This window comes from Scyliorhinus canicula, chromosome 2, assembly GCF_902713615.1.
Source record: "Scyliorhinus canicula chromosome 2, sScyCan1.1, whole genome shotgun sequence".
Taxonomy (NCBI): domain Eukaryota; kingdom Metazoa; phylum Chordata; class Chondrichthyes; order Carcharhiniformes; family Scyliorhinidae; genus Scyliorhinus; species Scyliorhinus canicula.
Window position 1 is genome coordinate 207,533,948 of NC_052147.1, and position 24,669 is coordinate 207,558,616.

Below are 24,669 nucleotides of genomic sequence, written 5' to 3' on the forward strand. Positions count from 1 at the left end.
CCCGTCGGTCGCACATGGTGGGGTGTAGACAAAATGGCGCCGCCCGTCCCCTGCACGTGGCGTCGGAAGCACAAGAAGGCGGCACCCGGAGGCCGCACGTGGCGTTGGGGGATGGGGGCAGAGATGTTTGCGGGCCGCACGGGGCCCTTGGAGGGGGGGGGGGAGTCCCGTAGCGACCGCCTTGGCCTGGCAGACGGTCAAAAAGTGGCCTTTCTTCCCGCAGCCCTTGCAATTTGCCGATCGGGCTGGGCAACTTGTTGGGGGTGTTTCGCCTGGCCGCAAAAATAACAGTGCGGCCCCGCGGGTTTTTCGGGGCGTCCTGCGGCGCAAGCCTGGGGTGAGTCCGAGTCCGTGGGGGAGAGAGAGGCTGAATTCCACGCTGCCCAGGCGGCCGCCGTGCGGTCAGGGGCGTATGAGCGGGCGTTTCTGTTTGCGACATCTAGGGAGGGAGAGAGGGACCGTGCCTCCGTGAGGCTCAAGGTTTCCCTTTCTAATAGTCTCTGGCGGATCTGTGGGGACTGCATGCCCGCAACAAAAGCATCTCGGATGAGGAGTTCAGTGTGCTCTTTTGCAGACACTTGTGAGCAGCCGCAGTTCCTCCCCAGTTCGAGGAGTGCACGGTAAAAATTGTCCAACGACTCACCACGGACCTGCTGCCTCGTAGCCAGTACGTGCCGAGCGTAAATTGATTTACCGGCCGGATGAAGTGTCCTTTGAGCAGTTCCATGGCTGCGTCGTTGTCGGTCGTGTCCTCGATGAGCGTGTAGATGGCGGTGCTGACGCACAAGTGGAGGATGTGTAGCTTCTGCTCCCTCGTCGGTACGTTTTCCACCATACTGAGGTAGCTGTTGAAACAAGCCAGCCAGTGCTTGAATGTAGCTGCTGCTTTAGCTGCGTGGGGGCTGAGGCATAGACTCTTCGGCTTGATGCGGAGCTCCATCCTTTAAAACTTGTCGATTAAATTGATGCGCGATCAATAACCACAGAAACGAAGGAGTAGTCCGAATTGAAGGCTTTAATCTACAAGATGTTTCCCCAGCAGCTTGAGTACAGAAAGAACGATGGCTGCTGGGAAACACGGGTTCTTATACCCCGCCTCATCGGGCGGAGCTACCTTCGTCTTGACCAATGAGAAAGCAACACTTGGGCCAATGAGCAGCGAGCCTTCTCCACCAATAGCAGCTCACACTCCCACATACTGTAGTACCTCTAGTCATACTACCACACTCTCCCACACTGATAACTCAGTAAAGAAGTGCTGTTGGCAGTGAAACCACGCTTCCCCCCCCCCTCCCCCTCATTGGCAGGACCAATACAGCTCTCGGTCAGGCAGGAGTCAGGCATATCGCTGAGGAAGAGAGGTGCATCATTCTTTCCTTAATGCAAGTCATCATTATCCGACAGAGTCTGGCCAATAGCTTTGGCGCCCTGCCTATGGAAGTAGGCACCATCGTGAAAATCTACCCTACCGCTGGCACCACACTAATGATGAGAATGCATTCCGCAAGTTAGAAGATCTCCTCAACCCGAGTCCTGCTCGTCCTCAAACTGACAGGCTATGAGGGTGTCCTAGCTTGACGGCCCATGCGGACGCTCCCCCTCCCGATTGGCCCATGCACCGGAACCATATCGTTAGCTGTCCAATCGGCTGCTCGACCAGCACACACGTTGACTCATTGTCGTGACTCTCCACATCTGTTTGTGGCCTCGGCACCAGCGTCATAAGTCACCTCCTTATTGGATACCCCTTGTCCCCGAGGAGCCATCCCTCTTGATGTTGCTCTCCCTCAAAGGAAGTCTGGGATCTACGAGTGCCCCAAGATGTAATTATTGTGGATGCTCCCCGGGAAATGAGCACACATCTGCAGGATTCGCATTGTGTGTGGCCACAGACGATCTGAAGTTTGAAGGAGTGATATCCTTTGCGCTTCACAAATGGCAGCGCATGATGCCATGGAGACCATAGGGCCACGTGGGTGCAGTCTATTACATCCTATACCTGGGGCATGCCAACTACATGGGCAAAGTCCATGGTCCTGGCGTCTTGGCTACCCTGAACCCAGTCCAGGTTTATATACATGTGGGCCCTCCCTAATGCATTTGTGTGCAGCTGACTGGGAGATGCTACACAGATCACCGGCGCTGCCCTGAAATGAGCCACGAGCAGAGACGTTCATAGTGGCTGTCTCATACCATGGGCTGTGGGTGTCCTCCCATTCTATGTGTGCCAGGTCTTGCAGGACATGGTAAAGGTGTTCCACCATCTCCAAAAATCTGTCCTGGTCCACCCACGTCGACACTACCACCAAGAAAGCACAACAGCGCCTATACTTCCTCAGGAAACTAAGGAAATTCGGCATATCCACATTAACTCTTACCAACTTTTACAGATGCACCATGGAAAGCATCCTATCGGGCTGTATCACAGCCTAGTATGGCAACTGCTCAGCCCAGGACCCAAGAATCTTCAGAGAGTCGTGAACACCGCCCAGTCCATCACACAAACCTGCCTCCCATCCACTGACTTCATCTACACCTCCCGCTGCCTGGGAAATAGGCAGCATAATCAAAGACCCCTCCCACCCGGCTTCCTCACTCTTCCAACTTCTTCCATCAGGCAGGAGATACAGAAGTCTGAGAACACGCACAAACAGACTCAAAAACAGCTTCTTCCCCACTGTTACCAGACTCCTAAATGACCCTCTAATGGACTGACCTCATTGACACTACACCCTGTATGCTTCATCCGATGCCAGTGCTTATGTAGTTACATTGTATACCTTGTGTTGCCCTATTATGTATTTTCTTTTATTCCCTTTTCTTCCCATGTACTTAATGATCTGTTGAGCTGCTTGCAGAAAAATACTTTTCACTGTACCTTGGTACACGTGAGAAAATATGCGAAGTACCTGATTTAAAAACTGCTTGAGCTCCATACATAGAAAAACAAAACAAGACTAATTACATGGAAATGTGTACAGCAGTGCCAAGTTACAATCTACTGAAATGCAATTGATTACCCAAAATTAAAAATATTCTATTTCTACTTAAACTGGAATGAGCAAAGCCATTGTGGTCTACAACCTAATTGCTTGTGTAGAAAAATGTACCATTTGTTTTTGAAATCATGACCAGCTTGAGTTTAACTGCCGTAAAATTTTTAAAAGTCAAGGTTTGGTGCAATTATTTCAGCTGATGCTCTCAGTTCATCCATCCATCCATCCTTCACTGCCTCCTTTAATTCATGCATTTTATTATGTACTAACCAACTGTTAAATTCATATTGGTTGTCCAATAGCATTCTTCACTTTGTACAATTACTAAGCCAGTGATTTGTTGTATTGTAACACGTGGTGGCAACTCATACCTTTTGTAATCTGTGTCAGTTGAATCCATGGCAGCATTCTCACAAAACAAAAGGTTTAAGCTCAGGAGACTTTTACACACAATCTAGGCTGACATTTCAATTCAGCACCATGGCAGCACTATTTTGTGAGACATGGAGAGTCCCCACCGAATTGTATTTAAAGAAATGTTGGTTTATTTACAAGGCTATAATGCACAGCTCCCAGTAGATCCTAACTGGCTCTTCAAAGTCGATGCTGAACTGGCCCACCTTATATAGAATGTAGTTAGAGTTTACCCTGACCCCTTAACGAGGGAATCTGTACTCCACGAGGGGCACGGGGAAACAGTTATCCCCACCCCATGGGTGCGTTATGATGTTCCTCCCCACCAAAGTCCCAAGGAGCCCCCAACGTCCAAGGCTGAGGAGGACGCCGGATCTTCTTTGGTCCAGGCAGAGTGCCGTGCATTCGAGGCGCTGGATCTGGAGGCGTATGCCGTAAAGGGGAACGCCATTCCTTACAGGTACGCCGGGATGGGATGGTCGGCTGGAAAGAATAATAACGTGACACTGTAACCTCGAGGAGTCTGGAGATAGCCGTCATAGTGAATAGTCACATTTGTAATAGCGCTTGAATATTTTTATAATGGTAATTTAATAGTTAATGGTTTTAGCAGTTTTCATATTGTTATCTGACCCACCTTGTTGTTAAACAATAAACATTCAACTAATCACAAACTAAACATTCTCTAGTGTACTAATTCCATCTGGCCTGGCACCAGAACGTAACAGACGTCTGCACGTAGGCATCAAGATATCCTTGGGTCACCATACAGGCTGGTCTGGTACAGGATCCCATCGTTCTAGGATGGGACGCACATAAAGAGCCTTACCAAGGAGTGGTTTTTGTGACCACATTTGATCCAGATGCCTTTTTATGAACTTGAACCTGGTAGGAGACAGGTTCCACCTGACAAAAGGCAGCCCTGGAGAGCCAGTAAGCACCGTCAGTGAAGTTGCAGATGAATTCTGTGTCACCAGGTGCAATTGTCCTGGTGGTTGATGATGACAACACCCTATCGCCGATATCGGGTAACAGCAAGCCAAGGCAGGTATAAAGACGTCAACCCATGAGCATTTCAGCTGGGGCAACCCCAGTCACTGTGTGAGGTGTGGTTTAATAAGAGAAGAGGAAATGAGCCAGGCTTGTCTCCATAGAACCCGAAATTTGATTCCAGAGCCCCCGTTTAAACGTGTTGCTCGTTTTACTGGAGTGTATTAACACGCCTCCGTTTAAAGGCCGTGTGCTTAACACTACTATGGCTCTGTGTATGTAATTATGCTCAGGAGTCGCCAGGTGCCGTATTTAGACACCTCACAAGTATATCAAGGTCAGGTTCAAAGTAATAAATCTGTACACCGATTAGTAAGTCCAAACGATTGATATTTATTATGACAAATATAATAAATACACATGCATACGCTAAAGAGACTAACTTACTTCTAATACTAAACAACTAAAATACTTATCTAGACAGGAACAGGCAAGGTCAGGGGACAAGGCCTTCGTCCCGTTCTTGGTCTGCAACTCTCAGGTACTTAAAGTTGTCAGGATCTAGCAAGGTCTGGATCACGTAGCGATCGTTGTATTGGCACTTACAGTTCGATGGCTGATGGCTCAACGGCTGGTGATGGAACTGGAGTCAGGATGCGATGTATCAGCAAAGCGGAGCCGGAGCAAAAGTAGCAGTCAGAGCCGGAGCCAAAGCAGTCCTGAGCCGGAGCGAAAACAGACCGAACCATGTGCGGGGTCTACTTTTATAGGTCTTAGAAGTCCGCGCCCCCGTGGGGCGGGCCTTTTACCTGCCATGTATCGATTGGGCCTTTCCCAATCGATATCTTCTAAACCCTCCAATCTGAGGGTCGTTCCTCGATGGGTGGGGCGGTACCTATGGTTCTTTGTGTTGGATACTGTGGTGCCGTTCTGTCTGGGCGTCTACTCAAAAGTATCCATTCATACTTAAATGTTTCTATTGTGCGGGGTCTGGATCTGGATCACCTCATTACTATGTAGATCTTGTTGCCATTTACACCTTTGGCTGAAACTCTGCACCTGGCCAAAAACTGGTTTCTGTACGTGCAGAATGCTAATTAGTCTCCTGCAAACTGCTTGTCCTTGCTAAGACTGTTTTTCCCTGCAGCCTTAGCAGTTCTCCATTTTGTAGCCCAGTGTCCATCTTAGATGGCTACAACGTCTGTGTGGTGAATGTCACTTAGTAATTCACACTGTATTTACCAATACTATTGTAAGCGCAGTAGCGTTATCTGACCACTAGGGTGAGTAGCTCTGGGAATGCTCAGGAGTTTGTACAGGGCTCCACCCTTGGCTCCGCCCATGACTCCTCCCCCTAGACTTCTGTATAAATAACCGGTCCAGAGCCAGCCTGAGTTCATCGAGAGTTCAACGGGTAACAGGCTGGCTCTGAAGTAAGTAGATTAAAACCACTGTTCATATCTGAAAGCACGTGTCTCGTGAATTGATGGTTCCATCAATTTAATCTACTTAAGAACAGTCAGGATCGATCATGGAATCAGCCCTCAAGCCTGGACACCTAGAACTCGACCCACAGGATGCAGAGGCTAAAGAAATCTTCTCCCACTGGCTGCGGTGCTTTAAGGCCTACCTGGCAGAAGCGAGCTCAGCCGAAACAACAGAGAAACAGAAGTTAAGTCTACTGCACGCGAGGGTGAGCCACAGATTCTCTACGCAACTAAACTCGGCCGGTTCATATACTGCAGCGCTAGCGCTACTCGATAAGATGTATACATAAGGCCCATTAACGAAGTTTACGCACGCCATGTGTTCACGACTCGCCGCCAGCGGCCTACAGAATCACTCGCCGACTTTCTAAGAGAGCTCAATAATTTATCAAATGACTGTAACTATCAAGCGGTTACCGCGGCTGAACAGAGAGAACTTGCTGTATGCGACGTTATTGTAGCGCGCCTCAGGTCTAATTATGTGCGCCAAAGACTGCTGGAAAAAGGGGCCCAAGACTTAAGAAACAGCTGCGGAAATTGCTACCACGATGGAGGTCTCTTTCCGCAGCCTCACCTCGTTCCCCGCAGACCCCGCAACTCAATCATGGGCCCCCGACCAGCGACTCCCCCAGGCCTGTGCCACGCGGCCGCCCAGCCACCATGCTGCCCCAACCAGCCACTATGCTGCTCCAGCCTGCCATTTCTGCGGCCAGAATCAGCACCCGCGGCAGCACTGCCCGGCCCGCAACGCGACCTGCATCAGCTGCGGGCGGGAAGGCCACTACGTGAAAGTGTGCCTCGCTAAAAGGGCCCCAGCTTTCAACTCCCCAGCGGCACGAAGTAATCGCTCCCCACACCCGCAGGCCCGCGGGGCCCGAAACGCTGCAGCCTATGCCCCGACTCCGCCCTCTCCCGCCACATGTGATCCATGGGGGCCGCCATCTTGGAAAACCTCCACCACATGGCCGGCCACGTGCGACTCATGGGGGCCGCCATCTTGGACGCCATCTTCCTCGCCGCCCACCACGTGCGATCCACGGGCCCGACCTGCATCTCCACGCTCGGACAACTCATCGGAAGAGTACGACTACGAACTCAGAGGGCAGTCATCACGGGGCCACTCCAGCACAGCTGATCAAGCAGCCGACTACCTGCAACTCAGCACAGTCACCCTGGACCAATCACGCCCGAAGCATCTGCGAAACTCGATGGCAGAGGTCCAAATCAACGGGGACATCACGCCATGCCTTTTCGACTCCGGGAGTACTGAGAGCTTCATACACCCAGATCTGGTAAGACGCTGTTCGCTCCCCGTTTTCCCCGTGCGGCAAACTATCTCTCTCGCTTCAGGCTCCCACTCTGTCCAGATCCAGGGGCGCACCGCCGCGACACTCACAATCCGAGGCGCTAGCTATGCAAAATTTCAACTCTACGTCTTGCCCGAACTCTGCACGCCACTCTTATTAGGCCTAGATTTTCAATGTAATCTTAAGAGCCTCACCCTCAGCTTCGGCTGGCCCCTGCCTCCACTCACTATCTGCAGCCTCGCTACACTGCGAATCCCCCCCCCCCTCCTCTCTTCGCCAATCTCACAAAGGACTGTAAACCCGTAGCCACTCGTAGCAGGCGATACAGCCTGCAGGATAGGGTATTTATCAGATCAGAGGTCCGAAGGCTTCTCAGTGAGGGGATTATAGAGGCCAGCAATAGTCCCTGGAGAGCTCAGGTGGTGGTCGTTAAGACCGGGGAAAAATTTTGCATGGTTGTCGACCATAGTCAGACCATAAATAGATTTACACTCCTCGACGCGTATCCCCTCCCCAGAATTGCAGACATGGTAAACCAGATCGCCCAGTACCAGCTCTTTTCCACGGTGGATCTGAAGTCTGCATACCACCAGCTCCCAATCCGCCCGGAGGACCGCAACTACACGGCATTCGAGGCCGATGGCCGCCTCTTCCATTTCCTCCGGGTCCCCTTTGGCGTCACTAATGGGGTCTTGGTGTTCCAACGAGCAATGGACTGAATGGTGGACCAGTACGGGCTGCGGGCCTCGTTTCCGTACTTGGACAATGTCACCATCTGCGGCTATGACCAGCAGGACCACGACGCCAACCTCCACCATTTTTTCCAGACGGCACAGAAATTAAACATCACCTACAACAAAGAGAAATGCGTTTTCCGCACAAACAGACTGGCCATCCTCGGCTACGTCGTGGAAAACGGAGTCCTGGGCTCAGACCCGGACCGTATGTGCCCCCTCTTAGAACTCCCCCTCCCCCATTGCCCCAAGGCCCTCAAACGGTGCTTGGGCTTCTTCTCCTACTATGCCCAGTGGGTCCCTCAATATGCGGACAAAGCCCGCCTACTCTTTAAGGCCACACGATTTCCCCTGTCAGCTGAGGCACGCCAGGCCTTCAACTACATCAAGGAGGACATCGCCAAAGCGGTCATGCGGGCGGTGGATGAATCCACTCCATTCCAGGTTGAGAGCGACGCCTCAGAGGTCGCTCTAGCAGCCACGTTAAATCAGGCAGGGAGACCAGTCGCATTTTTCTTCCATACCCTCTCCGCTTCAGAACTCCGACACTCCTCAGTCGAGAAAGAAGCACAAGCCATTGTGGAGGCTATTCGTTACTGGAGGCACTACCTCGCAGGTAGGAGGTTCACCCTCATCACCGACCAACGATTGGTTGCCTTTATGTTTGATAACTCGCAAAGGGGCAAAATAAAAAATGATAAAATTCTTCGGTGGAGGATCGAACTCTCCATCTATAATTACGATATTAAGTATCGACCCGGGAAGCTCAACGAGCCTCCGGATGCCCTATCCCGCGGGACATGCGCCAGCGCGCAGATTGACCGACTGAAAGTCATCCACAACGACCTCTGCCACCCGGGGGTCACCCGGCTCGCCCACTACACCAGAGCCCAAAACCTGCCTTTCTCCAACGAGGAGGTAAAAGCGGTCACCAGGGACTGCCCGATCTGTGCGGAGTGCAAACCGCACTTCTATAGACCAGACAGGGCCCACCTGGTCAAGGCTTCTAGGCCCTTTGAACGCCTCGCGATTGATTTCAAAGGGCCACTCCCCTCAACTAACAAGAACGTTTACTTTCTAAATGTCGTGGATGAGTTCTCCCGTTTCCCGTGCCCCGACATGACCTCCCACACAGTCATTAGGGCCCTGCATAGTATCTTCACCCTGTTCGGTTTCCCCAGCTACGTACACAGCGACCGTGGTTCGTCCTTCATGAGTGACGAGCTGCGTCAGTACCTGCTCGACAAGGGCATTGCCTCTAGCAGGACTAGCAGCTACAACACCAGGGGGAACGGGCAGGTGGAGAGGGAGAACGCGACGTCCTGGAAGACCGTCCTACTGACCCTCCGGTCTAGAAAGCTCCAAGTCTCCCAGTGGCAGGAAGTCCTCCCAGACGCGCTCCACGCTATTAGGTCCCTTTTGTGCACGGCGACCAACCAGACCCCTCACGAGAGGCTCTTCATATTTTCCAGGGGCACTACCACGGGGGTCTCACTTCCGGCATGGCTGAGGACACCGGGCCCGGTACTCCTCAGGAAACACGTCAGGGCACACAAACGCGTCAGGGCACACAAACCGACCCCCTTGTTGAGAAGGTGCGCCTGCTCCACTCCAACCCCCAGTACACCTTTGTCGAGTTCCCTGACGGCCGCCAGGACACAGTATCCCTCCGGGATCTGGCACCCACCGGATCCAGCGCCCCCTCTACCCCCACAGAAGGACCCCTCACCCTACACCCCATGCTGCCGCCCCCTCGCGCTCCCGAGCCCACGAGCCCGCTCCACCAGTTCCGTGCACCCGCGCCGGCCAGCCCCCAGCGCCCCCAGTCTCCGGTCGAACCAGAAGAGTATGAAGCTCAGACACAACCCTCCCTGGAGTCCACCATTGTACCCCAGCACACAACACCCATCCAGCCACCGCAAGAGGCTGCAACCCCGGTGCTCTGCAGATCACAGCGGACAGTTCGACCACCGGACAGACTTACTTTGTAGACCACCACCCCCGCTGGACTTGATTTTTTTGCAGGGGGTGAATGTGGTGAATGTCACTTAGTAATTCACACTGTATTTACCAATACTATTGTAAGTGCAGTAGTGTTATCCGACCACTAGGGGGAGTAGCTCTGGGAATGCTCAGGAGTTTGTACAGGGCTCCACCCTTGGCTCCGCCCACGACTCCTCCCCCTAGACTGCTGTATAAATAATCGTGTCCAGAGCCAGCCTGAGTTCATCGAGAGTTCAACAGGCTAGCTCTGAAGTAAGTAGATTAAAACTACTGTTCATCTCTGAAAGCACGTGTCTCGTGAATAGATGGTTCCATCAGTCTGCACGTCACGCTTTGCCAACCCGTTCAACGCGGGTGGTACAGGGCAGTACACACATGCCTAATCCCGTTTGCCTAATCCAGTTTGCCTTCAGGAATGCTGAGAAATCCTCACTTGTGAACAAAGCACCATTGTCCGTGATGAGGACCTCGGGAATGCCATGAGTTGAGAAAGTGTTACGCAACCGTTCAACGTCACACAGAATGTGATCGCTGTCTTCCTGTGGACCTCCAACCACTTAGAATGGGCATCTATTAAAAGAAGAAATATTGAGCACAGGAATGGACCAGTGAAGTCGGGCATGCAGTCTAGCCCAAGGATGACCCAGTCATTCCCAGGAGTGAAGTCGCACAGCCGAAGGGAGCTTTTGGTGCTCCTGGCAAACGGAACACTGCTAAGCCATCTTCTCAATGTCAGTATCCAGGCCTGGCCACTAAACATATCTCCACACCAACATCTTCATTATGGACACGGGCAGCCAAGTAGCACAGTGGTTAGCACTGCTGCCAAACGGCACCGAGGTCCCAGGTTTGATCCTGGCCCCGGGTCCATGTGGAGTTTGCACGGGATTTGCCCTCACAACCCAAACATGTTATTATTATTATTATGTGCAGGCTAGATGGATTGGCCACGCTAAATTGCCTCTTAATTGGAAAAATGAATTGGGTACTCTAAATTTTAAAAAACATCTTCATCGGCCAGCAAGGACAGATGGCTCAGCGAGTCAGCAGCGCAATGTGGACATCCGGCTGATGTTCAAACAGCAGCCAGCAGCAGGGCCCAGCGCTGGATTCATACAGAAGCGATGGGAGGGATTGCCTTGTCCTCATGGAAAAGGCTTAGCAAGGGTTTATGCAGCTGTAGACATTTTGATGATGCTTTTTCACCCCAAAGACCACCGCAGAGCCTCCTTCTCAATCTGTGCGTATCTGCATTCGGCCGCCACCAGTGAATGAGAGGCAAAAGTGATCGTCCACTCCCAACCATCTGGCATCTGATGGGCCATGAGGTCCCCAATGCCATAAGGGGACATGTCACACATGATGATCAGAGGCTTGGCCAGTCATAATGGGTGAGCACCTCTGAGGACGACAATCACCATTTGACACGCAGAAAAGCCACTTCCTGGGCAGCATCCCACAACCAGGCCTGGTGCGTCTTCAGGAGCAGATACAAAAGAGCCAGTATGACCGTGCGATTTGGGTCAAATATCCCATAGTAATTGACCAATCCTAGAAACAAGTGAAGCTCCGTGGCATCTGGATGAATAAACTAGGATTGTTTTCACTGGAAAGACAGAGGCTGAGGGGAGACCTGATAGAGGTCTACAAAATTGTGAGAGGCAATCCAGGGTGGATAGTCAGAGGCTTTTTCCAAGGGTGGAAGTGTCAATTACAAGGGGCACAGGTTCAAAGTGAGAGGAGTAAAGTTTAAGGGAGATATGGGGGGTAGGTTTTTCACGCAGAGAGTGATGGGTGCCTGGAAGGACGGCAGGGTGGCACAGTGGTTAGCACTGCTGTCTCACAGCGCCAAGGTCCCAGGTTCGATTTTGACCCTCGGGTAACTGTCTGTGAGGAGTTTGCATGTTCTCCCAGTGTCTCTGTGGGTTCCCCCGGTTCTCTGGCTTCCTGCCACATCCAAAGATGTGCAGGTTAGGTGGATTAGCCATGCTAAATTGCCCCTTAGGGTGGGGTTACAGGGCAGGAGATTGGGCCTAGGTAGGGTGGTCTTTCAAAGTGTTGGTGCAGACTTGATGGGTCGAATGGCCTCTTTCTGCCCTGTAGGGATTCTATGATGCTATACTCCCTATGATTCTATGATCCTCTGGGGCGGGGCCATCTGGATGGCCTACATTTTCTCAGCAACCGGGTGTATACTGTCCCAGTCCACCTGATACCTCAAGTAAACTACCTCCATCGCGTGGAGCACACACTTTGCTTGGCGTAGGCAGGTGCCAATTCCGAGAAGAGCTGCAACACTGCCTCAAGGTTCCCCAAATGTTACTGGTTGGTAGTCCCTGTGACCAATACATCATCCAAATACACTCTGATGTCCAGCAAACCCCATAGGATATTTTCCATGATTTGTTGGAAGATCGCACATGCTGAAGATACCGGGAAAAGGCAACAGGGCGTACTCATAGTGTCCCCTGTGCGTATTTATTATAACTAACTTGTAGGAGGATTTGTTGAGTTCAAGCTGTAGATATGCGTTACTCATATCTAGCTTTGTGAACGAGGATCAGCCAGCCAACTTAGCCGAGGTCCTCAATACAGGGCACAGGCTAGCGATCCAGCCAGGAAGCAGTATTAATTGTCAGTTTATAATCCTTGCATAAACCAACTGTTCTATCCAGTTTCATGACAGGGACCACTGGCGCACCCAATTTGCAAAGCATATGTGCCGAATAATGCCCAAACTATCCAACCTGTTGAGTTTGGTCTCCACCAAGGCGGAGGAAATCAGTCATGCCCAGAAATAGCGCTGCGGAGCCTCCGGATCAATCTGGAACTTGGCCACAGTCCCTTTTATGGTCTCCAAATAGGCTGGAAGACTTCCGGGTATATGCTGAGTACCTTGCATAGGCCACCAGACTCCATGTGACGAATGTGCTGCCAGTCATAGCGCAAATGGTGTGACCAATCACAGCCTAACAGGCTTAGGGACATTCCCTCAAAAAATAATGAGAGTGAGACATGCCGACTGCTGTCCATAAATCACCGAGGTCAATGTCATCCCAACAATATTCAACTGCTCCCCTGTATATATAGTGAACTGAGCTGTTGTATCTGCCAAGGTCAAAGTCTGCACAGAGCACTTTATGCAGTCAAAGTGTGCTCCCTACCCAACGGAAATCACTATTATATTTTGAACAATGACAATGGGGAGGTTTCTCCCTCGATACTATGGGAAGCGCTGAACATTGTAAGTACGGGAGAAATTATATAATTCAAGGGCCATGGAGAGCTGGAGGCAAGGAGTGAGTGGGAAAAGCTGATGGACAATATTATAGAGGTAGGTAGTAAGGATGAGGACAGTCCATCCCCAGAACTATTAGTGGAGAGGAAAAAGCTGCAAACACAATTAATCTGATCACTACAATAGGGCAGTACGACAACTGAGGCAAGCTAAAGGGCCTTTTTACAAATATGGGGAGAAAGCAAGTCGGCTCCTGGCATATCAACTGAGGAAGCAGGAGGCTAAGAGGGAGATTGACCAGATTAGGGCATGGGATGGGGAGTTGGTCTTGGATAACGGGAAAGTAAGTGAGGTATTTAAAACCCTTTATCAAAATTTATACAGATTCAAGCCTCCACAGGATGGGAAAGATATGATGGGATTCCTGGGTGAGTTGGAGTTCCCCAATGTGGAGGAGGAGTTATGGTAGAACCTTGAAGCTCTGTTGGAGTTGAATGAGATCAAGCAGGCGCTGAAATTGATACATTCAGGGAAGGCACCGGGACCTGACGGGTTCCCGGTGGAATTTATTAAATGATTCATAGAGCTATTAGCCCCTCTATTAGTGATGTTCAGGGACTCCTTGAAGAGAGGTGCTTTGTCACAGATGCTGAGGCAGCCTTCGATTTCCCTGCTCTTGAAAAAAGTCAAAGACTCCGTTAGACTGTGGATTGTATCCACCGATCCCCCTGTTAATGAAGCTGTTAGCTAAGGTGTTTTAGTTGAGACTGGAACCATGTCTACTGGAGGTGGTGGGGAAAGGCCAAACGGGTTTTGTTAAAGAGGTTAAAGGCGAACATGAGAAGGCTGTTGAATGTGGTGCTTGCTCTGGGGGAGGGTTGGGTCCCAAAGATCATAATCTCGCTCGACATAGAGAAGGCGTTTGACCGAGTTGAGTGGGACTAATTGTTTGCTGTATTCGAAAAATATGGATTTGGGCCAGGCTTTGTAGTGTGGGTGTGGCTATTATATACCGCTTCATTTGCCAGTGTTTGCACTAACAAAGTGACCTTCGACTCCTTTTGTCTTTACCGGGGTACCAGACAGGAATGTCCATTGTCCCCTTTGCTGTTTGCACTAGCAACAGAGCCACTGGGCATGGCCCTGAGGTCCTCGAATATATGGAGAGGATTAGTTGGAGGTGGGATGGAACACAGGGTCTCGCTGTACACCGATGACTTACTATTATGTGTGAGGGATCTGGAGGTGTCAATTGATAACATTGTAGCGTTTGGGGGTCTTGTCGCATTTTGGGGTCTTCTTTGGCTATAAGCTAAATATAGGAAAGAGTGAATACTTTGTGGTTGGGGTGCCGAGGCAGAGAGTGGGGGTTTAGGGGAGTGCCTTTCCGGCTAGCTGGAAGTCTTATCCTGCTCTGGTTCGGAAGTGGCCTGTACATCCGGTCTATACCAGCAGATGTTGGGGGAGGAGACGTGCTCTGTTGAGGGCATGAAGGCGAAGTGGACAGAGGAGCTGGGAACAATCTTGGAGGAAGTGGTGTGGAGTGAGGCACTGAGGAGGGTGAAAAAGTGATAAAAATTTAACAGATGGATATAGATAAGCTAGGGGATTGGACCAGAATTTGGCAGATGGAGTTTAATGTAGATAAGTGTGAGGTTTTCCATTTTGACCAAAAAATAGAAAGGCAAATGATCTAAATGGAAAGATGCATCTAGGCAGATGGATCTGGGTGTCCTTGTTTATGAATTGCAAATAAAATGTTTGCATTTATTGCAAAAGGACTGGAGTATAAAAGTAGAGAAGTGTTGTTGCAAATGTGTAGAGTGCTGGTGAGACCACATCCGGTGTATTGTATCCAGTTTTGGTCTCCTTATTTGAGGAAGGATATGGTGGCATCAGAGGCAGTTCAGAGGAGGTCCACTAGATTGATTCCATGGATCAAAGGGTTAACATATGAGGAGAGATTAATGTTTGGGTTTAAACCCGCTGGAGATTAGAAGGATGAGAGGGGATCTGATCGAGGTGTATAAAATACTAAATGGGATTGATAAAGTAAACGTAGAACAAATGTTCCCCCTTGTGGGGAAATCTAGAACAAGAGGTCATTGATATAGGTTGAGAGGCGGTAGATTTAGAACTGAGAAGAGAGGGAACTAATTCTCGCAGAGGGTGGTGAATGTGTGAAAATCTCTGCCCTATAATGCAGTGAAATCTGAGCTTCTGGAGTTCCTATTTTGGTAACCCTGAACATTGGATTGGAGCTTGGCCCATTGGTGGTAATCTTTGGGGTTTTGGTTGTGGTGAAACTCCAGACAGGGCAGGGCCTGTCCATTTCCTGCCCTTTGCCTCCCTGGTGGCAAGGAGACGGATCCTACTGGGTTGGAGATGGACTGCACCACCAAGGGCCTCGCTGGACTGAGTGACTTGGAGTTTTTACACCTCGAGAAGGTTAGGTTTACCATGAGAGAGTCAGTGGAAGGGTTTTACTGTAGATAGCAGCTGTTTTTATTGTACTTTAAAGAGCTGGTCACTGTTAGCTGTTAGGAGGGGAGGGATATGGTGTAAGGAGGGGACTTAGAAACTAAGTTTTTACTGCTATAAGGGAAGGTGTTGGGTGGAGGTCTTACTGTTTAATTGTTATTCTGTGTTTTTGTAGGTTTTGTATTAAAATTGTTTTAACATTTTAATAAAAATATTTCCCAAAAAAAAGAAATCACTGCCCCCATATTCAACTCTAAGTTTCATAAATAGCCATTCACCAGCACTGGAACCTTAATGGGAGCTACATCTTATCCAGATGAAAGGCCTGGCCCCGTGGCTGTCGCCTATCCCTACCATGGCGTCGGGACTGCTGGGGCCGGCTCTCACTGTCGGCGGTTGCACTGGGCCAGCGTACATGTGCATGTTGCATGTGGAACCAAATCACCCTTAGTAGAATCTGGGGATGTTTCCCACCGTGACGGCCTGTCCTGTGACCATAGGCTGGAATCACTTTTGGCAGTCTAACGAGCTGGGAGGCTGCACCCTCGAGCATTAACTTCCATCCCCTGTGTATCTCCTGCATGCCACGCTCAGTGCTCTCGTGGGACAGGGAGAGCTGTAGTGCTTGTTGCAGATTCAGGGCGGGTTCAGCAAAGAGCTTTCACTGCATCTCCACGTTGTTTATACCACAAACCAAACGGCCATGCAGCATCTCCAATAAAGCAGTACCATACTTATTTTATAATAAATTCAGAGTACCCAATTGTTTTTTTCCAATTAAGGGGCAATTTAGCATGGCCAATCCACCTAACCTGCACATCTTTGGTTTGTGGGGATGAAACCCACGCAGACACGGAGAGAATGTGCAAACACTACATGGACAGTGACCCAGGGCCAGGATCGAACCCGGGTCCTCAGCGCCGTAGGCAGCGGTGCTAACCACTGCACCACCATGCCGCCCGTAAAAAAGCAGTACTATACTCACAGAACTCGGCAATTTTTCTTTGCCAGGACACAAACTCGGTGAACGACTCACCCGGGGATCTTTCCGCTGTGTTGAAAGAATGCCGTTGAATGATAATGGATGGCGTTGAGTTGAAATGCAGACCCACAAGCGTCATGAGCTGGTCGAAGATGTGAATGGCAGGCGCCGCCAGGTACATAGGCACCACAAGTGGTCAGCAAAATGACCGCCTGGCAGTTGTCCTGCGTGATGTTATTTGCATGAAAGAAATAGCGCATCCGCTCTGTGTATTGATTCCAGTCCTCGACTCCAGCACCGAATGTATTGAACCGCATGAACAGAGGCATGGCTAAAGAAACAGATTCCAACCTAAATCAACCAAATCAGGGAGGTGGCTCAACCGACGGGGCTGCAGTGTCGACAGGAAATCAGTTAATTCCTCATTGCCAGTTTTATGAGTCACGGAGAGTCCACACCAAATAAACGTAGGTTTATTTATACGGCTATAATAATTAATTAATTAATAACTAATCACTTATTGTCACAAGTAGGCTAGTGCCCAAAACTTCTCCGATTGAGGAAGGGTGTGTAATATGCTCCAAATGAAATGAAAAGAAAATTGCTTATTGTCACAAGTAGGCTTCAAATGAAGCTACTGTGAAAAGCCCCTAGTCGCCACATTCCGCCACCTGTTCGGGGAGGCTGGTACGGGAATTGAACCATGGCACATTGAAAACAAGTAGGGGAGTTCTTCTAGTGTCAAGACCAACAACCATTCCCCAACGAACATTATAAGATTAACCTGTAATTTATCTAATTGTAGTTTAAGAGACATGTGTGAAATTTGGCCATTCATTTCACCTATTTAAAAGCTATGCCTGTACTTTAAAATAATTCATTATGTGCAATTCTGGGACACCCAGAGGACGAGAAAAGCAGGCTACCAATGCAAGCTTCTTGCATGATCATTGTGATCTTGCAATTTTTAAAAAGCAATTTGTGCTTAAAAAAAACAAAATTAGCTTTGCAAGACAGCAGAAAGTTAAATAAAGCATTGTGGTCAAAAGAACACTACTGTTAATTAAAGCTGAAATATACCCCACAACTGTACAGATAATAACAGTACAGTATCATCTTGTTTTACATACTAGCACATTTCTTCCAACTATTCCCCAACACCCCCTCCAAACTTTGCGTCAGGTGACAGGACAATTGAGTGGATGCATGGGACCCAGAGCTGCATCCTCACAGGGCATCTCAAAGACACCTCCCCACCATGTGAAATGTAAACTCTTTAGATTTAGATTTATTGTCACATGGACCGAGATACACTGAGAAGTATTGTTCTGCGTACAGTCCAGGTAGATTGCTCCATACATGAAAAAATATAGGACTTCGGATAAATACATAATGTAAATACATAGACATAGACATCAGGTGAAACATATGGAGTGCAGTGCTACTCCGTACAGAAGATGCATGGAGAGATCAGATCAGTCCATAAGAGGGTCATTCAGGAGTCTGGTAACAACGGGGAAGTAGCTGTTTTTGAATCTGTTAGTGTATGCTCTCAGACTTTTGTTTCTCCTGCCCGATGGAAGAAGTTGGAAGAGAGAATAACCCAGGTGGAGGGGTCTTTGCTTATGCTGGCTGCTTTCCAAAGGCAACGGGAGGTGTAGACAGAGTCAATGGATGGGAGGCGCGATTGTGTGATTGACTGGGCTGTATTCACGTCTCTCTGTAGCTTCTTATGGTCTTGGGCCAATCGGTTGCCATATCAGAGCCAGATAGGATGCTTTCTTGATGCATCTATAAAAACTGGTAAGAATCAATGTGGAAGGGCAGCACGGTGGCGCAGTGGTTAGCACTTCTGCCCATGGTGGCTGAGGACCCAGGTTTGATCCTGGCCCGTGTGGAGTTTGCACAATCTCCCCGTGTCTGCGTGGGTTTAACTCCCACGACCAAGCGATATACAGGGTAGATGAATTGGCCACGCTAAATTGCCCCTTAATTGGGAAAAAATAATTGGGTACTCTAAATTTTTTTTAAAAAGTCAATGTGGAAATGCCAAATTTCCTTAGTTTCCTGAGGAAGTATAGGCGCTGTTGTGCTTTCATGGTGGTAGTGTCGATGTGGTGGTCCAGGACAGATTGTTGATGATGTGCTCTCCGAGGAATTTGAAGCCATAAACTATCTCCACCTCAACCCTGTTGATGTTGACAGGGATAAACAATACTTTGCTTCCTGAAATCAATGACCAGCTCCTTAGTTTTGTTGACATGAGGGAGAGATTATTGTCATTGCACCACTCCACTAGGTACTCTATCTCCTTACTGTATTCTGACTCATCATTGTTCGAGTTCCGACCCACGACAGTCGTGTCGTCGGCAAACTTGGAGATGGAGTTGGAACCAAATTTTGGCACACAGTCGTGTGTGTACAGGGAGTATAGTAAAAGGCTAAGTACGCAGCTTTACGGGGCCCCGGTATTGAGGACTATGGTGGAGGAAGTGTTGCTGTTTATCTTTACTGATTGTGGCCTATGGGTCAGGAAGTTGAGGATCCAGTTGCAGAGCAAGGAGCCAAGTCTTAGGTTTTGGAGTTTTGATATGAACTTGACTAGGATTATGATATTGAAGGCGGAGCTGATATCAATGTAGTCTGACGTCGGAAAGTATTTTTTAAAGCAAAACAATGTTTATTCTATGAACTCAAGTTAACCTTTTTTAAACATACAGTGAACATCTTAGCAACCATCAATTCAAATACAACCCCCAAAGAATACAACACCAAGTAATCCTTAATAACTTCCCAAACAACATCCAGAAGACAGAAGAAACACCTTTCAACAGAATCACATTAGGTTTACATTCACTACTGAGAACATTTATAATTCTGAATTCACCAAATGATCAAGAGATAGTCTTTTCATGACAGAAAGATCAACAGTACACCTGCTCTGTCTGGCTTCAGCTGCAACACTGAAAACAAAACTAAAACACACTCTGCAGCAAACAGCCTAAAATGAAAGTAAAAAACGGACAGACAGCCCAACTCCACCCACACTCTGACATCACTGATAAACACCCACTTCTTAAAGGTACATTTCTTAAACAACCATTTCTTAAAGGTACTCTCACATGACACCACGCACACACAGGGAGAATGTGCAGACTCCGCACAGACAGTGACCCAAGCTGGGAATCGAACCTGGGACCCTGGAGCTGTGAAGCAATTATGCTAACCACTATGCTACCGTGCTGCCCCACGTAGTACACTAGTCAAATCCTGCCCTGTTTTTGAAAGGTAATAATCTTCAATTTATTACAAATTTCCTGAGTTAGTTCACTAAACTGTCTCCTTTGCCTGTCTGATTAAAGTCTTAAACAGCACAATTAGAATTTAAATTAAAATGGGCGGCGCGGTGGCACAGTGGTTAGCACTGCTGCCTCCTGGTGCTGAGGACCCAGGTTCGATCCCGGCCCTGGATCACTGTCCGTGTGGAGTTTGCGCATTCTCCCCATTTCTGTGTATGTCTCACCCCCACAACTCAAAAGATGTGCAGGGTAGGTGGTTTGGCCATGCTAAATTGCCCCATAATTAGAAAAAAAAGGAATTTGGTACTCTAAATTTATATTTTTTTTAAAGAATTGAAGTAAAAATAATACCTAGGACTTACAAGTGATAGTGATACCTGGGATTCATGTGCATTGATCCTTGAAGGTGTCAGGGCATATTGAGAGAATAGTTAGCAAAGCATATGGGATTGTGTTCTTCATATATATTGAGTACAAAAGCAACAAAAGAGAAAATGTTGGAAAATCTCAGCAGGTCTGGCAGCATCTGTAGGGAGAGAAAAGAGTGAACGTTTCGAGTTCAATGATTCTTTCTCAAAGCTTTGTCATTGGACTCAAAACGTTAGCTCTTTTCTCTCCCTACAGATGCTGCCAGACCTGCTGAGATTTTCCAGCATTTTCTCTTTTGTTTCAGATTCCAGCATCCGCAGTAATTTGCTTTTATCCAGAGTACAAAAGCAAGTTATGCTGAACATTTAGATGGCTCTATTTAGGCCACTACTAGTGTATTGCATTCAGTTTGAATCACCACACTTCAGGACAGATGTAAAGATCCTTGTGAGGTTGCAGAGATTTACCAGAACGATTCGAGGAATAAGGTATTTTCAGTATAAGGTTAAGTTGGAGATGCTTGGCTTGTTCTCCTTGGATCAAAGGAAGTTGAGGGGAGATGTGATAGAGGTGTACAAGGTTACCGACAGATTTGGATAAGGCAGACAAATGAAACAGTTAATTTGCTGTTAGTTGATGATACAAGGACTAGGAACGTAGATTTAAGCTTTTCGACAAGAGATCAGTGGCGGACCTACATTTTTGGGGCCCTGAAGCTTGAACTGTTATGGGTGCCCCTTCGCAACCAGCAACGAGGTCTGGGTAACCACTGTTACCTTCTTCAATGGGGTTGTTCCACGACAGATCACCACAAATTTTTTTTAAATTTAACCACGACATCTCAGATTTTGATTAAAATTGCTGTACTGGATTATCTCACATGTCAAAGTCACTGGTGTGAATAAAAATTTCTTATGCCTTATAGTTTTCGAGTTATGGGGGGGATGAAAATTAGGGAAATGTTATAGACATGCATGATGCATCATAGAATTATGAAATAAAACATAGAAAAGATCACAGTCAATATATTCTATTTTAGACACCTATGAGAATACATACTACATGAAGCACATTTTACAAAATACTCTTTTTTTTGTTTTTTTTCTAGCAACATATTCACATACAGTTCACGTACACATTCACGTACAGTTTTGTCATATGAGAGCTTCCTTGCAATGTCATTTTCTAGAGACAATATGCATAAAGAATTTAAGCATCAAGAATTCTTCAGTCATGGTAGACCAAAATTTGTTCTTTATAAAGGATAGCTTTGAAAAATTCCTTTCTGCTTCACAGCTCGTGGTAGGCATTGTCAAGTACAGCTTAAGCGCAGCAATAATATAGGGGAACACTTCAATTAGGTGTTGCTCACAAATAAACTGAAGAACTTCTGCGCATTGCATTTTAGATGGCGTGTTTTCTTCTGGGTTCTGGGATTTCCTAAGGTGCAAATATTCTTTGAACTGATAACACTCGTTTACTAATTTGTGGTCAATATCATCTTTATAATAGGATATTATAAGTTTAATACCGTCCTCATCAATTTCAGAATTGTTCACCAATTCTGAGAGGAACTTGAACCTTTTCGCAATCTGCTCATATGGGTCAATCCTCTTGCGTAACTGGATTATCAAGCAGTCATAGAGTTGATATAGAACTTCTATCCTAAATTTGTCAGCTCCTCTCAAAGAAGCAATACCACTTGTTCAATCTGAAAATTTCCTTGTAACAATGCGTTTGGAAGCATCAGAATAACTTGAGGTGATATCTTCACACAAACCTTTTGCTTCTGATTCATAGTGTACAATCCTACCGGCTGAATTTTCTCGGAGTTCTTTAACAAACGAAAGTAAAGATGATAGCAGAAGATAACTTCAAATACATCAAAACCAGGGGTTTGGAGTTTCTTACTTGTTTTGTTGAAACGCTCCAGCACTTCTTCCCAAACGACTGTTAAAATAGCATATTCCAGTTTTACCAACTTGTGGTATAAATTCTTTGCATCTCGTTTACATTCAGGCTTCTCTTCTGAGTCTTCAAAAATATGTTTGAGAGTTTGTAAAATACCCATATATTCATTTTTAATTGCCCGGACTGCTTCATAGTGTGCAGACCATCTAGTTACACTTAAGCTCCATAGAGAAAAATGTAGATTGCCCTGTGTGTTTAAAATCCCCCATCTTCATGGAGATCCAGAAAAGAAAACATACAGCTCCTGTAAAATGCCAAAATAATCAACAACTTCAGGTACTGCCTTTTCTCCAACAAGGTTAAGTGAATGGACTGCACATGGTACATAGTCTGCGTACCTGTTAATGTTTTAAAGAGAGCTTGCAGCCCTTTCTCCGAGCCCTTCATGTTAGATGCATTATCGTAGGACTGACCACCAATATTTTCAAGTGAAAGCTTATGTTCACCCAGGATTTGTTGTATTTTGTTGAACAAGGTCGTGGATGAATGGTTTTCTATCGGTAAAAATGTTAAAAATCTCTCACAGGGTTTTCCATTATAGCAGTATCGAACCACAATTACCAGCTGGTCAACATGTGTCAGGTCAGGCGTAGAGTCAGCAATAATAGAGTAGTATTTGGTGTCTAGGTTGTCGATTGATTCACAATTTCATCTTGCACATGTTTTCTATCAATTCTTCATACACGGGTTTGGATAGGTAAGTAGCATTTCCTTTTTCATTTTTACATTTCTCGAGATGTTCATGTAAAAATGGGTCGAATTCTGCAATAAGTTCAATGGCCCCCATGAAGTTTTCATTATTTGGTGAGCCCCACTTCTCCTCATGACCTCTAAATGCCAAACCTCTTTCACTTACAGTAAAGCGCCATTTTTTAAAGATTCATAATAAATAAGCTAAATAGGCTAAAATGTTCAAGCTAACCTATGCTTGGCTAGACTAAGACTAGGCCACCAAAACTCATAGGCTAAGGTAATGTAACACAATTTTACCATTATTTGAACACTTTTCATAATAAACACCTGTAATTTAACACAAATTCACCCTTTTATTACTTTTTCATAAATACTTGTAATATAGTATTAGCCTAGGCTTTGCGGTCATAGCCTACCTTCCGTTCACCTCTTCATAAAAACAATAGGCTTAGGCTAATCTAACACTATTTCACCTTTATTACTTACCTTACTTTTCTAAATACAGGTATAACATTTATTTTTGAGTCGGGGTAATTAAAATATTGTATCCTTATGAACACTTTATTGAAAAAAATTCTTGTCTAGATCGTTATCACAAGTGCTATCACGTTGAAAATTCACGCTAGCATTGTGATTGCCTTTTCAACGGCTCCCCTTTTTTGTTATGACACATCATCTACTGTTTGTATTTCTGTCATAAATGTTAATAGTGTTTTAAATTATTTATAATTATTTTATATTAAATATATTTAGAATGAAACATCCTTAATTTGAATGTTTTTTCATTTACTGCTAGCCTACATGATACTTTAATAACCTTTCAATTTTTATTTTAACTATTATTTTGTATTGAATTACACTATATTATTAATATTTTTAAAAAACCCTTCTCATACAGTAAACCCAAATGTTTTAAGCAATGTGGACTAAAGTCGCTTCTGGGGCGCCTCCGGGATTAGGGGCCCTGAAGCTTAAGCTTCATTAGTTTGATAGTAGATCCGCCCCTGCAAGAGATGCCAGGGAGGAAATCAAATGAAATGAAATGAAAATTGCTTATTGTCATGGGTAGGCTTCAATTAAGTTACTGTGTGTGGTGGTATGATTTGCATAGCTGTCTGCCATTGGTGCAGAACACCGGCTTACAATTGGCCCTGGTCGGTCATGTACCTCTCGACCGATTGGTTGAGACCAGTCATGTGACGGCTCTCCGATTGGTCGAGAGGCTGAGTTAACCACGCCCCCATACCGAGGTATAAATAGTCAGAACGCCCGGCGGTCGTCCATTTATTGTAGTCGACCGCAGGGCTAAGTTCTAGCTTATTAAAGCCTAACTTTTGTACAGCAACTCGTCTCGCGTTCAATTGATGGCTCATCAATTTAAAAAGCTAGATTTTTGAAGATGGAGTTCCGGATCAAGCCCGAATGCCTCCGCATCAGCCCGCAAACTCAGAACGCTGCAGAAATGTTTCAACATTGGCTGGCATGTCTCGAAGGATACCTGGAGTCTGCAACCAGCCCCCCCCCCGCCCCCCCCCCCCACCATGGCACAGAAGCTTTACATCCTCCACTCCAGCGTGGGCACAGCAGCCTACGCGATGATCAAGGAAGAGAAAGATTACGATGCGGCCATGCTTAAGCTGAATGGACAATTTCTTAAACCAGTCAACAGAGTATTCGCCCAACACCTGCTGGCCACCAGACAAC

At 47.2% G+C, this 24,669-nt stretch overlaps 1 protein-coding gene across 2 annotated transcripts in view; it reads right to left on the reverse strand.

Annotated features, from left to right (window-relative positions):
• ccdc173 (coiled-coil domain containing 173) overlaps positions 1 to 16,865 on the reverse strand; it is a 121,040-nt gene extending 104,175 nt beyond the window's left edge. The window contains exon 1 of one of the 2 annotated variants that reach the window (XM_038789453.1): positions 16,637 to 16,865. In XM_038789453.1, the coding sequence (XP_038645381.1) occupies positions 16,637 to 16,814 (178 nt within the window). In that variant the 5' untranslated portion in view covers positions 16,815 to 16,865. The remainder of the gene's footprint in view (positions 1 to 16,636) is intronic. The other variant, XM_038789449.1, reaches the window with a different exon arrangement.
• Between the last annotated feature and the right edge of the window lie 7,804 nt (positions 16,866 to 24,669).